Source organism: Lathamus discolor, chromosome 5 (assembly GCF_037157495.1).
Source record: "Lathamus discolor isolate bLatDis1 chromosome 5, bLatDis1.hap1, whole genome shotgun sequence".
NCBI classification, from domain to species: Eukaryota; Metazoa; Chordata; class Aves; order Psittaciformes; family Psittacidae; genus Lathamus; species Lathamus discolor.
The window spans coordinates 15,980,196-15,995,108 of record NC_088888.1 but is presented as its reverse complement, the minus strand read 5'-3'; the positions used below and the strand labels follow the sequence as shown (position 1 = coordinate 15,995,108).

Sequence of the window (14,913 nt, the reverse complement as noted above, 5' to 3'; positions counted from 1 at the left end):
TGTCTACCCAGCAGGCACTGTATGAAAACCAATCCCTTATTCATACTTAAATAATTGGCCCCAGAACAAGAAGGCAGAGAGGAAGGGACTGAGTCACCAAATATCCATGAAAGTGACATAACAGTTCAAGGTGCATCCCAGTACCTGGGAAGAAATACATATGCCTTCCCCTGATTGAGGAGAATGATTCCTACATCCATTTGAATATATCAACCCTGCATCCTCTACAAGGCCGTAATATCCAGCCTCCTCCTTACCCCTCTAATTGTGTGGTTTCACGAATACACAAACTGTGTCTGCACAGCCTTATTTACAACATAACCAAATGTACTGCATGGAGCCTGATTCTCCTTGCAGGCTTGTAACCTACTACAGGTAACAGGAATCTGAGCAGCTGGAAAAGAAAAAGTCTAGAACAACAAGGACAAGCTTTTCTGGGAAATAATACACTTTTCACAAGCCTGTGCTATTCCAGTACATTCTTATGTTCTAAATTAATTTATAATGTTGCTGAATATTTTGTACCTTAAATTCTATTTATTATCAAAACAATCATGCAGCATGAGTCACTTTCCAGTAAAGTCAATTGTAGATTATATGCCATTTGAATTCACATCCCTTCTGCTGGGTTCTAAATCCTTTCAGGCAGTAGGGGGAAAAGTTTAATTTAAGATTTTAATCTTTCTCATATATTACAGCATTTCTATAATGGATTTTGTGTGTCTGAAAACTAAAAGATTGACAGCTCAGGGTATTATAGATTTATTAATCATTGCTTAAATGGGTAGGGTGAATGCTGCTAAGCACTGCCATATAACTTGCGATCCCAGCCTTGAAGGCAAAATATTTTTTCTAGGTGACTTTATTTTTAATGTCAATTGACTCTACTGTGACTGGAAGAAGAGACATTAAAAACTTCCTTGAGTTCATTGATGAAACATATTGTTCTTGCAACATGCAAACACTTGAAGTTTCTAAAGGAAATTGACCTCATTTTAGCTAAAAAAAAACCAATATGTAGAAAGTGGAGAACACCTTGCTGGAGATGAACTACACTAGACAGAAAGTTGTTCATTTACAATGCTCTCATTATCCCTTAATAACTATAGCATGCCGTTTTTACAACATCAGTAAAGTACACCAATCACTTAAGCTATGATCTATATTAATGACACAGAGCAAAGCCTCTTATATAAAAAGATACTATTATTCAGTTATTCCTTCTTAGACTACATCGGTAGCAGGCCAAGACAACCTGGGGATATTCAGGAGAAGAGGGCCTTTGCTGACCCACCCTCCTGTAAGATAACACGATAACACGTCCACAAAACACTATGGTGCCCGGGTGGATAAAACGTACTTAATCAAGTCAAAGCTAGCACAAGATCTCCGTGTCACACTCTGACACCTTTTGTTAAAGGAGCTCAGCGTTGCATATCTGCAGGACAACTGCTCATTTTAATTGCCAAGACAACACCAACCCTACAATCTGGCAGGTTTCCCTGTTGATAACTCAGGTTAGTCTGAAGAGAAAATCCATTTTCAATGTAATTGTGGCTTTTTCTTTTTTTCCTCAATACTTGTACCCAATGATAGTTTACAAGATCAAATGAACATATGATTTTTGATCAGCTAATCCTCACAACACCCATGTCAAGTATATAGGCCAATATTATTAAAATGTGTCTAGGAAACAGCAGCTTTAGATACTGGTTATTTAAATCACACAAACATTAAAACTAAATATGAAGAATAAAAATATCTGAAAGATTCAGCTACCTGCCTGAGCAGACTAACTTTCTCATGCTTTCGTTTTGCTACAAATTACTACATAAAAATATACTTTTACCTGGCACATCCCAAGCTAGAAATATGGAATATGCATCAATTACTGTGACATTATATGGGACATGAATTTTCTCTGGTGTTCCTACTGGTGTTTGTATAACATATTTATCACTAATGTTGCTGCCACCCAAGGTGCTGGCTTCCAGCTGGTAAACATATCTGCACAAACACAAAAAGATCAGTAGACACTATGGTTAGAAGCTTTAGGCGTTATCAGTAATAGAACATTTCCATTTTCAACAATTTAAAGAGACTAGACTATAAAGAGTTCAAAAAATGAAGTTTTTCTAAATCTATTCCATGAAGGGAAAAAAACAATGAGCCACCAACAACCAACCATTCATGGGTTAAAAAAAGCCTCTCCCTCTTTGAATCAGAATGGCCTATTCTCAGGAAAGGAAAGGAAAGAGAAGTCCTTTGATTAAAGCTTTCCAACACTTGGAAGCCTCCTAAATGTGCCCTAACAATTTTCCCAGTAATTAAGTAATGTAAGACATTTTTCTCCTGTTAAAAGAGTGACTGATCTCTTGTACATTTCACAAACACACATACATATATTTTGAACTCCTTTCACCCATTACCAGAGCTCTTTCACATGCCTTACCTCCTGTTACGATGCAGGTTTACATCAGTGAAATTTAAGTCTGTACTGCCACACAGGAAAATCTGTTCTCCATCACGAAATAATCGATACTCAGTAATGAGTCCATTGGGTTTCTCTGGTTCACTCCAGTAGATCTCCACTTCTGTTGAGCTGACTATGAGATGATGAGGCTTTGGCCATACCCCTATTAACATCACAGTGACGCTATTTTAATTTGAAAGAAGCATAAAGGGTTTGTTTTTTTTTTTCCTTTTCCCACAGTTAGTGCTGTTGCTTTCAGCAATGTAAGGAAAGCGTAAAACATTGCCAGAGACAGAATTTAACACACTTTCTGCATTTACCCTATATCAGATGCAACCAACAGGTCAAGGTACAGCTTAATGGAGAACAAGGCCAATGGCTGCACCTTTATATGCCCGGTTGTCTCTGCATATTTATTTGTGTTTTAAAAAATATGCATCTAATAATTCTAACCTTGCTAACTTAAAGAGGAACTTAGGGAAATAATCTCAAAAAGAAAGTAGAAATTCCACGCCAGGCAGTCAGTATAAAGACTGTGTTAAGATACAAACACTCCAAGACAGGCGGATTTTCTCTTGTGTAAATTTATACACAATAGCTTGATGGGTGAAAGTGGATTTTTGCACCTTGTTAAACCATCAGAAAAGACAAGCCCACATGACCATCTCTATAAGAATGCACTTGTCCCTTACCATGAGGAGCAGCTTGTAAAGTCTGACCTGAAAATGGTTGGCTAGAAGCACACCCAGCAGATGTGCATGCAGTAAGCATGAAGCTGTAATTAGTGTATGGCTGCAGACCTAGAAAGAGCAAACATAGATTAGACTGAGATGTTGACACTGGGCATCCCAAGAATTGTGTCACTACATAGAAAGTTACCAGTCTTAAAGTTAACATTTAATATTTTTGGTAAAGAAAATGTGAACCATTCTTATGTTACATCTGAATAGGACTGAAATGGTGTATTATTGTTAATTTTATATACATATAGAATCATAGAATAGTTAGGGTTGGAAAGGACCTCAAGATCATCTAGTTCCAACCCCCCTGCCATGGCCAGGGACACCTCACACTAAACCATGTCACCCAAGGCTCTGTCCAACCTGGCCTTGAACACTGCCACGGATGGAGCACTCATAACCTCCCTGGGCAACCCATTCCAGTGAATCACCACCCTAACAGGAAAGAACTTATTCCTTATATCCAATCTAAACTTCCCCTGTTTAAGTTTTAACCCGTTACCCCTTGTCCTGTCACTACAGTACCTAATGAAGAGTCCCTCCCCAGCATCCCTATAGGCCCCTTTCAGATACTGGAAGGCTGCTATGAGGTCTCCACGCAGCCTTCTCTTCTCCAGGCTGAACAGCCCCAACTTTCTCAGCCTATCTTCATACGGGAGGTGCTCCAGTCCCTTGATCATCCTCGTGGCCCTCCTCTGGACTTGTTCCAGCAGTTCCATGTCCTTTTTATGTTGAGGACACCAGAACTGCACACAATACTCCAGGTGAGGTCTCACAAGAGCAGAGTAGAGGGGCAGGATCACCTCCTTCGACCTGCTGGTCACGCTCCTTTTGATGCAGCCCAGGATACGGTTGGCTTTCTGGACTGTGAGTGCACACTGCCGGCTCATGTTCATTTTCTCATCAACCAACACCCCCAAGTCCTTCTCTGCAGGGCTGCTCTGAATCTCTTCTTTGCCCAGTCTGTAGCTGTGCCTGGGATTGCTCCGACCCAGGTGTAGGACCCTGCATTTGTCATGGTTAAACTTCATAAGGTCGGCATCAGCCGACCTTACAAGCATGTCAAGGTCCCTGTGGATGGCATCCCTTCCCTTCAGCATATCAACCAGACCACACAGCTTGGTGTCATCAGCAACCTTGCTGAGGGCGCACTCAATCCCACTGTCCATGTCAGCGATGAAGATGTTAAACAAGACCGGTCCCAACACCGATCCTTGAGAGACACCACTCGTTATTGGTCTTCAGCTGGACATCGAGCCATTGACCACAACTCTTTGTGTGTGGCCATCCAGCCAGTTCTTTATCCACTGAGTGGTCCATCCATCAAATTGATATCTCTCCAATTTAGAGAGAAGGATGTTGTGTGGGACAGTGTCAAACGCTTTGCACAAGTCCAGGTAGATGACATCAACTGCTTTACCCCTCTCCACCAGTTCTGTAGCCCCATCATAGAAGGCCACCAAATTGGTCAGGCAGGATTTCCCCTTAGTGGAGCCATGCTGGCTGTCACCAGGCACCTTGTTTTTCATATGCCTTAGCATGCCTTCCAGGAGAATCTGCTCCAAGATTTTGCCAGGCACAGAGGTGAGCCTGACTGGTCTGTAATTCCCTGGGTCTATCCTCTACTAGTTTAAAAGACCTGACAAAAAAATTAGTTTGAACGTATGTCTATGCTGCAAAGGATCTATGAATGCCCCTCATATAGATATATTGGAATTAGCTTCAAATAAGTAGATGGCACTTGCAGCATAGTAACAGTCCAGATCTCAGCCCAGATTACCATGTGAAAATTTACCCAGTCTCTCAGGTGGTTTTTTTTGTGTTCCTGTCCCCTTCCCAACTTCTGTTTATTAATTTTTTCCCCTATTTTTCCTATTTGTTACAAGATTGTACTGTAGATGCTATAAAGCAGTTTAGAAGAATGACTGACAACCAAGCCCTCCGCACTACAAGATACTAATTCCAGTTGCCTGTAGTTTCTTCAAAATGATTATTTGCAGTTCAAACCTTTTATGCTGCACATCCTCCAATGAGGCTAAAAGAGAATATATTGCTTTGATCTTTCCTTGGAAATTTTCAGGCACCCTTGTGCTCTGTGTCAATGACTTCAGGTTTGACATCAAGTTGCCCATAGCTTTAGAATTTGACTTTAGGACTCCTCACCAAAAATTTGGCTAAGATACAAAGCTTTCAAAATAGCCATTTCTGCACACCCGTTAGAGGTTTCTTACACTTAAGACCCCTGTAAGCCTATCTTGAATGCCTCAGAGCTCAGCTTTAACTGCTGATCAAACTGCCACACAGATCTTGCCCCTGCCCAGGCTACAGAGTCTTTGCTAAGCTACTCTTTTGGGTATTGCTCAAAGTTGATCTTAAAAATTACATTACAAGGCACAGACACTGAAATCTCTCTCTTGAATGCTTTCAAGGATCCTCATTAACACTTCATAATCCATTAAAAAAACATTCCTCTTCCTGAAGGCAAAAGGGACAAATAGCCGCAAAAAGCAAATAATATACAAAACCTGTGAAAATATTAAGGTTTCAAAACTGAATTCTTAGACTAGGAAATCCCAGCATTAGGATGCTGTAAAATACAAACTGACCCCCTCTATGTATAGGCTTTGTGGCACAGTCCTGTCTAATACTCCCTCCAAGACATGTTCCCTTGGTCTCTAGGTTGCCTAATTTTGTAGTGTCTGGCCCTACAGCATACAGTTGCTTTATTAACTCTACAAGCTGAGAATTGCAAATGGCTTCATAAAGTACCAGAAGAATAACAATAAAAAAGAAAGGACAAAAAATTTCTCCCTCAGAACCACAATGCTGACTCAAAGACACTGAGAAACAAATACCCCTCTGGACGTGCCAGGAGGCTGTTTGGGATGCCTGGGACTTGGCTGTCAGAGTACCTGGTCTCAAGCAAAACTTCATCCATTTGAGCACAGCTGGTGCCTTCATCTGCAGCCCCAAGAGCTCAGGAAATTCAGGCCCCAGGTTTCAAGGCAGGATGTCCAGAAAATGGACAAGACAAGATGTACCTTCCTCTGTACCACAGCCTGAGCAGATATGAATGCCCTGAACAACAGTAGCCAACTTCCTTGATCCGGAGGTGGCCTCTCCTCCATGCTCTGCCACCACCTGCTTGCTTGTAGCCTTCTAATCTGGCATCCCACAGCATTCACGAGGCTTCCCAGTTGGGGATCACGGCAGCCCCAGCCCAGGCGCTTCCGTAAGAATGGTGCTGGCCAGGATACCCTCCCAAAGCTGGACAGGGCAGAGCTGTGAGGAGGCCAGCACATCTCCAAGATGGGCTGTAATGGGGTTCTGGACCATAGGCAAGAGTGGGGATGGCCCCAGGGAGGCACGCAGCAGCTCGACAGAGAGCTGATGGGTTAACACACTGCCCTGTGTGCTGCCACTTGTCCATCTTCCCAACACACTGCACCTTCTCCTTTCTTCCTTTTGACAGCCAATGTCTCCAGCCCCTCGGTGATCCACATTCTATCCCTCTGGGTTGGCACCATATCAGCTGCCTCCCTCACTGTGCTCCTCATTCATAGAATCATAAAATAATAGAATAATAGAATAATTAGGGTTGGAAAGGACCTTAAGACCATGTGCCTCCTTGACTTCCACCAAGCAGATAGGAAATTTAGCTCTGGGTAGATGCAAACATAGGCCCATTTACACTGAGATTTCCAGAAGGAATAAACTTACCAGGCATAGCAAAAGGTGAGGAAGCAACCCTACATACAGGAGCGTTTTGTTTTGTTTTGAATTATTTTGGGTTTTTTTCCATTTCATTTCTACCCAGAAGAGGCACAGCTTGTGGACTGAATGAGACAGTAACTCTGTGTACAAATAACTACACTACAGTTTAATGGTGACTGCTTGTGTGAAAGAGGCTGAATTAAGATTATACAGGTCAATTCAAATGTTTAATATAAGTTGATTTTTAAATGTATGGCTTTGTGACCTTAAGGTACTTTTGATGTAGCCAATGTGCTTAATTGTAAATACTCCAAGAGCAATGCAATTCTGTGACAAGAAAGAAAGTCTGGACAAGAACTTTGTTTATAAACAAATACTTGCTCATAGCCAGTAAGAAGATATTTTAATTAGAATATATTATGAACAAATAGAAAGAATAAGAAACAATTACATAGAAAGGTAAAATACTGAATGGAAGACATGCAGGCTACTTAACAATGCAGGCTACTTAACTACTGAACAAGACATGAAGGAGAGAAGATAAAGAGATGACCCAGAGGGACAGCCCTGGCTGCAACCTAATCATGAACTGGAAGAGAAGAAAAATCATCTGAACATTGTGTATAAAAGTAAGAAGGGAGAAAATGACAGTTGCAGACTAGAGAGAGGCAAAGGCATGGAGAAAAGCCAAGTATTTAACATTTCAGGATAGAAAAGATTACTGTGGCAACAAATTACTTGAATTCCCCTAAAGGGAGTCATGTTCACTTTTAAAGGAAACATGCATAATAAAGCAATACTCATTTACAACTACATTTTAAAGAGAAAAATGGGCATTAAAAAAGAGCACATGGTTTCACTGAATTTATTCGTGAAATTCTGATACCTGAAACCTCTTGCCATACACAGAGCAGTCGCAGCATATTTTTATCTAGATTATTAAAGCTTTGCATTAAATGCCTTGTCTTATGCATGCTTTGGAAAGCTCTGTGCAAATCTACGTAGGTGATTAATAATAAAAATAACAACTAAGATAATCTAGAAACATAAACAGCATTTTGCTTTTCCAATTTCTCTGCTTGATTGTTCACTAGAGGATACTTCTTTTCTTTTGTGGTCTATTATTGTGGGTTTATGGTTTTTATCTTTTTGGTTTTTAATTGAGCACTCTATTTTGTTATTGCAGCAACTGTCATTTGCCAAAAGGCTGTGAAAGAGTGGGGTTTTTTTTTCAAGAATGCATTGTTCTATTAGTCAAATCAATTCCTTCTAATACTGTTTGTCTCCATTTGTGGGTATGGCTCCAGCAATGTCAGTAATCAGTTCCCAGAATAATGCTCCTGGGTCTCACAGTGGGAATTTTACTTAGGAGGATGTCAGATTGCTGACCACAGCCTCACACAATCCCTCCACCCCTAAGAGTTTCCTTTAGATAAATATTACTAATGAAATCAGTGTTGCATGGAGATAGAGTTGATCGGTGACAATATTTCTGTATCTCTTTATTTTCACTACCCTGAAATGGAGAATATGTTCAGATGAAAGAATTTCAAACCATTCAGTCATAAAGTATATGTTAATAGTGTTTGTTTCACTAAGATAAACATCAATGGTCTTGTTCAGCATTTACCTAAAGATGATTGATCCTACGAATTCTCAATAAAGCCTCTTAATTGAGCTATTATTTTTAATGTAATAAAAAAGGGGAGCTGAGGAAAATCTTTTCTATATATCCACCTGCTTCTGCTGAAGAGGGCACTCTTAGCTTTCTTTTACAATTTCCCTAATTATTTTCTTCAGTCTTACCCTCTGCCTGGCCCTACTACAAAGCATTAGCAGGCCCATTTGTAAAGCAGTAGTAACACAAAGTGAAACAATGCCATAACTGTCATCCAAATTGTTCTGTACAGGGTAGTGGAAGTGTTCAGTAATAAATGATATAAAAAGGTCTTTTATTGACAAGCTGCCATGTGCTGTTTGCATTAGAGAATATGAGAAGATGATGGCTGCTGCCCTAGGTCCCAGTGGCATTCAACTCAGTGAGATAGCACAAAATGCTTCAGTTTGCTTAAAGCATTGATAACACCTCTAAATAATTAACTGAGGACTTCCTGTCTTCAATTACTTAATGTTTTTTTTTTTAACATCTTGAGAGGATTATAAGCAATTTATGGATTTCACATGATGAGCACATTCACTGCTATTCCCACAAAGCATTTGCGGGATCATGTTTCCAAAGCTTTGATGTAATTAAAAATAAGCAGCAAGACAATGGTGCAGTGGCAAGGTGTCTGTTATTTGCAAGACCCTAGATTCAAAGTCTCAAGAAATATTAATGCTAGAGCTTCATTAATGTTCAACTGTTGCTCAGGGAAAAGCATACAGTTTTGGGAGGAGGGGAGAGAGAAGGAAGAAAAGGAAGACAAGAAAATCGAAACATACATCCACAGGGAAAAAGACAACAGTTCAAACATTTGAGGTTATGTATGAATTAAATTTGATTGTTTTATCTTATTCTTTTAATTTAGAGAGCAACAATTATCCATATTGCTAAATCACTGCCATGAATTCCACATTACTACCCAAGTAAGCTCCTGTAGAAAACAGCACAAGATTTAAGACTGTCAGGAAGAATGATCGCTTTTTTCACTCCTGTCTTAACATGGTAACATTGGGCAGTGGCTTAATGGAACAGGCTCACAAAAGTTAAAATGAGTCTTGTTTCTCAGAATGCGGTTTCGTTTGGTATTTTTTGCATTAAAATTTCAATTATTCTGGAGGTATAACTGCCTTTTGGGAAGGAAGTGGGAGCACAAGAAGTATTTTTCAATGGGTTTGACAGATCATTCCTTGTAGGTAGGTGTTCTTTACAAGTATAAACTTACAACAGCAGTTCTAAAACACCTATCACAAACTGGCATACAGTTAATATCTCATGTCCAGAAGCACTGAATATGGACACAGGAATAATATTCTGATGATGAATTTCACACTTAAGCACGATACTGTCAAAAAGGAACAGCAAACCTTTACTCCTCTGTGAGTGACTACAGCAAGGATGATGTCTTTTAAAGCACTAAGGGATCCAGAACTTGTGCTTTGAGGGGTGGCTGAGAGTGCCATATATGCCTGACACATTTTATGTGTCCTAAGTCAACTTCTGCTCTTTGGGTGGCTATCATATGATGAGTATAATATATAATATTATATAATAATAATATATAAGTCTCTAAGTTTCATAATCAGAGATGGGGTGGAAGGGGTGGGGTGGGAAGGAAAGGAAAAAATGATGTATTTATGAATTCCTAAAAATCACAACAACAAAAATATGATGAGCAGCCTGAGGTCAGAGTGAAAAATGACAGCTAGGAATGCTTTGTGTTCAACAGAAACATTTCTAATAGTGTTGTTTCAGTGTAACGTTCAAATATAAATAAGAATTGGACAGGTAAAAATAATACATTTGAGGACTGAGTTAAACATTTCCCCAAAACGCCTCAACTAAAATGTCTTTCAGATACACACACACGCTGGTGAAATTTCACCAAGTACTTAGAAAATTACTCTAAGCAATAAATAAGGTTATAAACAGAATCCAGGATCTTTCCCTTTCTGTCTTCTTTTCCTTTTTATTATCCCAGGCATAAAGTACTGCTCCAACACTGCTATACACTGTTATACATTCAATGCAGCACTGGTGACTTCAACTGCATTTCTGAACATTAATGGTGGTAAAAGAGAAAGTTGAATATGTGTGAAGGGATGGGAAGCCTACACAGAATATCTGAGACCTCAAGCACAGCATGCATCTTGAATTGAGATGGATAGATTTCTTCTATATTTTTGAAATGAAATCTATTAGTATTTTAACAAACAGCAGCCAGAAATCAAAAAGATTGAAAAAAAAAAAAACAAAATCTAATGTAAGTCATGATAAAGCTTTCTAAACTGTGCCTAGTACTGGGGATTTAAAAGTTACAGACAAGTAGCATTTTTAGTATATTAATACTGTCTAATATCTAAGGACAGGACATTAGCCTGCCAGAGCACTCTTCCTCCTTACCTGATACTGTGTGCTGCATTCTGCTTGCAGCACCAGTGTATATCAGACCTTTCCCTACTTGACTGATCTGGTACTCTTTGATGATACCATTTGGTTTCTTGGGTGCAATCCAGCTTAAACGTAGTGCTGTTGAGTTCAAAGCACTGACGTCTGGTGGCTGAACGCTCTCTGGGACTCCTTGGACAGTGACTGCAACTACCTGAAGACATATGAATTAAACAGCAATTTAATGTAATAGTACACTAGATACCATGATCAATGAGAATGTCACTTTTGTTTTAAAATGTTGTTTGGGCTGGCATATCATTACCAAGGGCCTGGAGAACTAGTTGCTTTTTTCCTCCTTTTTCACAATGAAATCTGACCTTGAATACATTATATAAATCTATGCCTACAGTTCATCACAACAGGTTCACTGTGTTTTAGCTGCAGTGCGTAGCACAGGATGAAACAACAAAAACTGGGTTGCTTCAAAACTCTTGATAACTCACTTCCATATGGTTTGTCAGTGTCTCTGCATTTTAACTGCCTGATTTCATGTATTTTAAGCACCAGTAAACATGGGGCTGAGCCTCCATTTATTCCACGCAATCTGAACTCTATTGTAGCTATTTGCAAGTCCGTATCTTTGGAAGGAAACCAAAGATTCTGAATGACAGAATAACTTCGCACTTGTTAATCTCTTTCTACAAAAAAAAAAAAAAAGAAAAAAAAGAATAGGAGGAAAAGGAAAAAGCTAATTTTCTATTGACACATCTCTACCATCTCCTACAGAAGCATTTCCAAATTACACTGGTTTAATAAGTGTCAGACTTTTTTCTCTTTGAGAATCACTTTTTCTGTTATTACAGCCATAAAGTATTTTTATTATGTTGTAAATATAAAATGGGCCCTCTATAATATATTGTCTTAGTGCATTTGTTGGAATCAGTCCCTACTTGCAGACTTCAGTGTTTGCAACAGTAAGATTCTTAATTACAGGGAAGTGAAATAAGCAAGATATATTAGCTCAGGCACATGGTTGCTGCAACTGTGCCTATAGAGCTTCCAGACCACAGCTCTGCATGCACATAGAGGACTATGTGCCTATCTCCATCCCTCTGTATGTGTTTCTTTTCTTATACTTTGCCTGAGACTTGCACCAATAAGAGAAACACTTAAACACCTGGAAAACCCCACATATATGTAATATCCCATAGATATTATAATTACAAAGCACAGTCATTATTCCTCGTCTCTGCCTCACAGACCGTAGACCACTTGCAGTCCTAAAAATCCATTGTCATAGAGGCAAGGATATTACTGTGAAAAAGAGGTCACTTGCTTGAGAAATAGCTTTTTTCCCAATGGCAGGTACTTTGTAGAATAGAAACTAGAGCTGGTTAAATAGCAATGGTGGTGAGAGGCATCTATGATTTAAACTGATACAGCAGGCAATGAAGCAGTGACAAAAGCAGGGAAGAGATTGTGTCTGCTCCAAACTGAAGCAGAGGCAGGCAAAGGAAGTGTAGGAAGCGTAAAGTCCAAGGCAGGTGTAGACATGGAAAGCCAGTGAAGTGTAATACAGTGCAAGGATGCTCAAAATAAGGTTGTTGAACAAATTGACAGACTAGAGCTAAAGCAGCTAAACTAAAAAACAGCAAGGAAGAAGAGGCTACAGACCTCCTAGTGAGAAGCAAAACTTTAGTTTTAAGGCTTAGAGGAAGTGCATTTTAATACTCCTTACTCTATTCTATCATGTACAGCTTTCTTTTTAACAAACATCTGTACCTAGAGTGCAATTTCAGCTTTGCCAGGAGACTGAGACACTGCTTTCTTCTGCTGCTTGCTTGTATCAACCTTAGGTTCCAAATAATCACCCATCAGTAGATGAATCCAAATAAGATTATTGATGTTATTCACTTATTCAATAATCAGCATGTCTTCAAATTACACCTTTCCAAAAGCATTTTAATGTTAGCACACTGGCTGATTAAATTCTGGCACCACTTCCATAAAGACCAATTCACTAACCTTGCTGCTGTCTGTGCAGCCAGCAACAGTGCAGGCTCGCAGCTGGTATGAGTATTCTTGGTATGGCTGGACACCACTTGTGTCTGTGAAGCTCATTTCTGTTCCTCTAAAATGCTCGATTCCATTTCGGAGAATGATGTAGTGAAGAATAAGACCTATTGCAGAAAGAACATGTTCCCTTTTGTCAACTGAGAAATCCTGTGTGATGGTATACTATTATACTCTGCACACATGAGATATTAAACAAAATATCTAGGTGACCACTGTAATAATTATCCTGCTCAAGTGGCTAATGTCAATTACCATCTACTTGCCTCTATCTCTACATCAACATAGAATCATAAAATAGTTAGGGTTGGAAAGGACCTTAAAATTATGTAGCTGCAGCTCCCATTGCCAGAGGCAGGGACACCTTGTGCTAAACCATGTCACTCAAGACTCCATCCAACCTGACCATCTCAGAAGATCTCATTTTTTTGATTGAGATGTCTTCCAAGCTTTCTCACTATTTGAAAATCATAACCAATTTTTCCTGAAAGAAACATGAGTATAAACCCCACACCCCCACCTCCAAGCCCCCCAAATATTTTGTAACATGATTGTAATTTTATGATCATATTTGCTGTTCTCAAAAGAGACTTCTGGACACTTCTTAGAAACATACTAAATTGCCTTCTGTGAAGGTAGACTCTACTCTTACTTGCAATGAAAATCATCTCAACATAAAGGAAATAATTTTTGCAGAATTTTAGGAATATATACACGCCAGTGACAGTGATTAATTAAGAAACATTTTGTGATTTTGGAACTCTTGTCAGTCAAACAGAATCTACTCTGGTTTTAACATGTATCAATACCATTTGGTTGAAGTGGTTCCTCCCAGTTTAGCAAAATCATGTCTTCCCGGTTATCCACTTTCGCCCATTTTGGTGGACTTACACCCTGTGGCACATCTTGATTAGTGACAGCTCTGCTAATTTCACTGAAACCTCTTCCATAGCTATTCCAAGCAGCCACCCTGTACTCATATGTGATAAAAGGTTCAAGGTTCAGGTCTGCAAAAAGAAAGTTACACATGGATCGTCTCAGTTTTACCAAATACAAAATAATCTTCATTTTTTTTCCCCTGGAGCTATGGGACTACCTCTGTGTTTAAAGACAGATATGGAAGTTCCTCCTTTAGTCAGGGCCATTTTCTGATCTAGCAATGCTTCTATCAACTTTTGTGGAAGCAGTTTAGACCTTAGGTATTCACCAAACTTACTACTCATGTCATTTCCCTGAAGATCTTGTCCTGATTCACAGATTAATTCTTAAAGAATGCTACTTCACCACAATTGCTTCACATTTAATTAGAATACCTGATAGCATTTAGGACACCTTTTTCTTCAGAGTGAATTAAACAGACTAGCAAATCAGCAGTCTGATACGCCACTTATCATTACCTGTAAATGAATACTGCTTTGGGCTTCCTGTGTAGACAGTCTCTTCTTCAGCTGGACACACACCTTCCTTTATCTCCTTCTCTGTAGCACTCTGTGAACCTTTTATCCACACACAGATATTCTCCCTGGGATCAAAGTCACACTTGCCACAATGTGCTGTTGCCTCCATAGATAAAGGGCACAGAATATTAGCCTTGCATTCTTCTTTTACCTAAGGAATGCACATTCAGTGTTAACATGTATACTGCATCTTTCTTTCTTTAGAAATGCTTCCATTAGTATTTCTCTGTCTTTACACAACATACAATTATTTCAGCCTTTGGTCTGTCTGCCCTCTTTGCTCATTATTGCTTTTATAATCCTGTCTAAAAGAAATAGATTTTTTTTGTAGGGTCCTTGGATGAAAACATCACAAATTTTAACCACTGGAATTCCCAGTGGCTGGGTTTGTTGAACACAGAAGAG

The 14,913-nt window shown here is 39.3% G+C and overlaps 1 protein-coding gene across 1 annotated transcript in view; it reads right to left on the bottom strand.

Annotated features, from left to right (window-relative positions):
- The window catches only part of USH2A (usherin), a 380,108-nt gene that overhangs the window by 64,521 nt on the left and 300,674 nt on the right, over positions 1-14,913 (bottom strand). The window contains exons 52-58 of the mRNA XM_065679870.1: positions 14,449-14,659; positions 13,861-14,058; positions 13,004-13,158; positions 10,991-11,189; positions 3,166-3,273; positions 2,453-2,636; positions 1,850-2,007 (exon numbers count right to left, since the gene is read on the bottom strand). Coding sequence (XP_065535942.1) covers positions 1,850-2,007; positions 2,453-2,636; positions 3,166-3,273; positions 10,991-11,189; positions 13,004-13,158; positions 13,861-14,058; positions 14,449-14,659 — 1,213 coding nt within the window. The remainder of the gene's footprint in view (positions 1-1,849; positions 2,008-2,452; positions 2,637-3,165; positions 3,274-10,990; positions 11,190-13,003; positions 13,159-13,860; positions 14,059-14,448; positions 14,660-14,913) is intronic.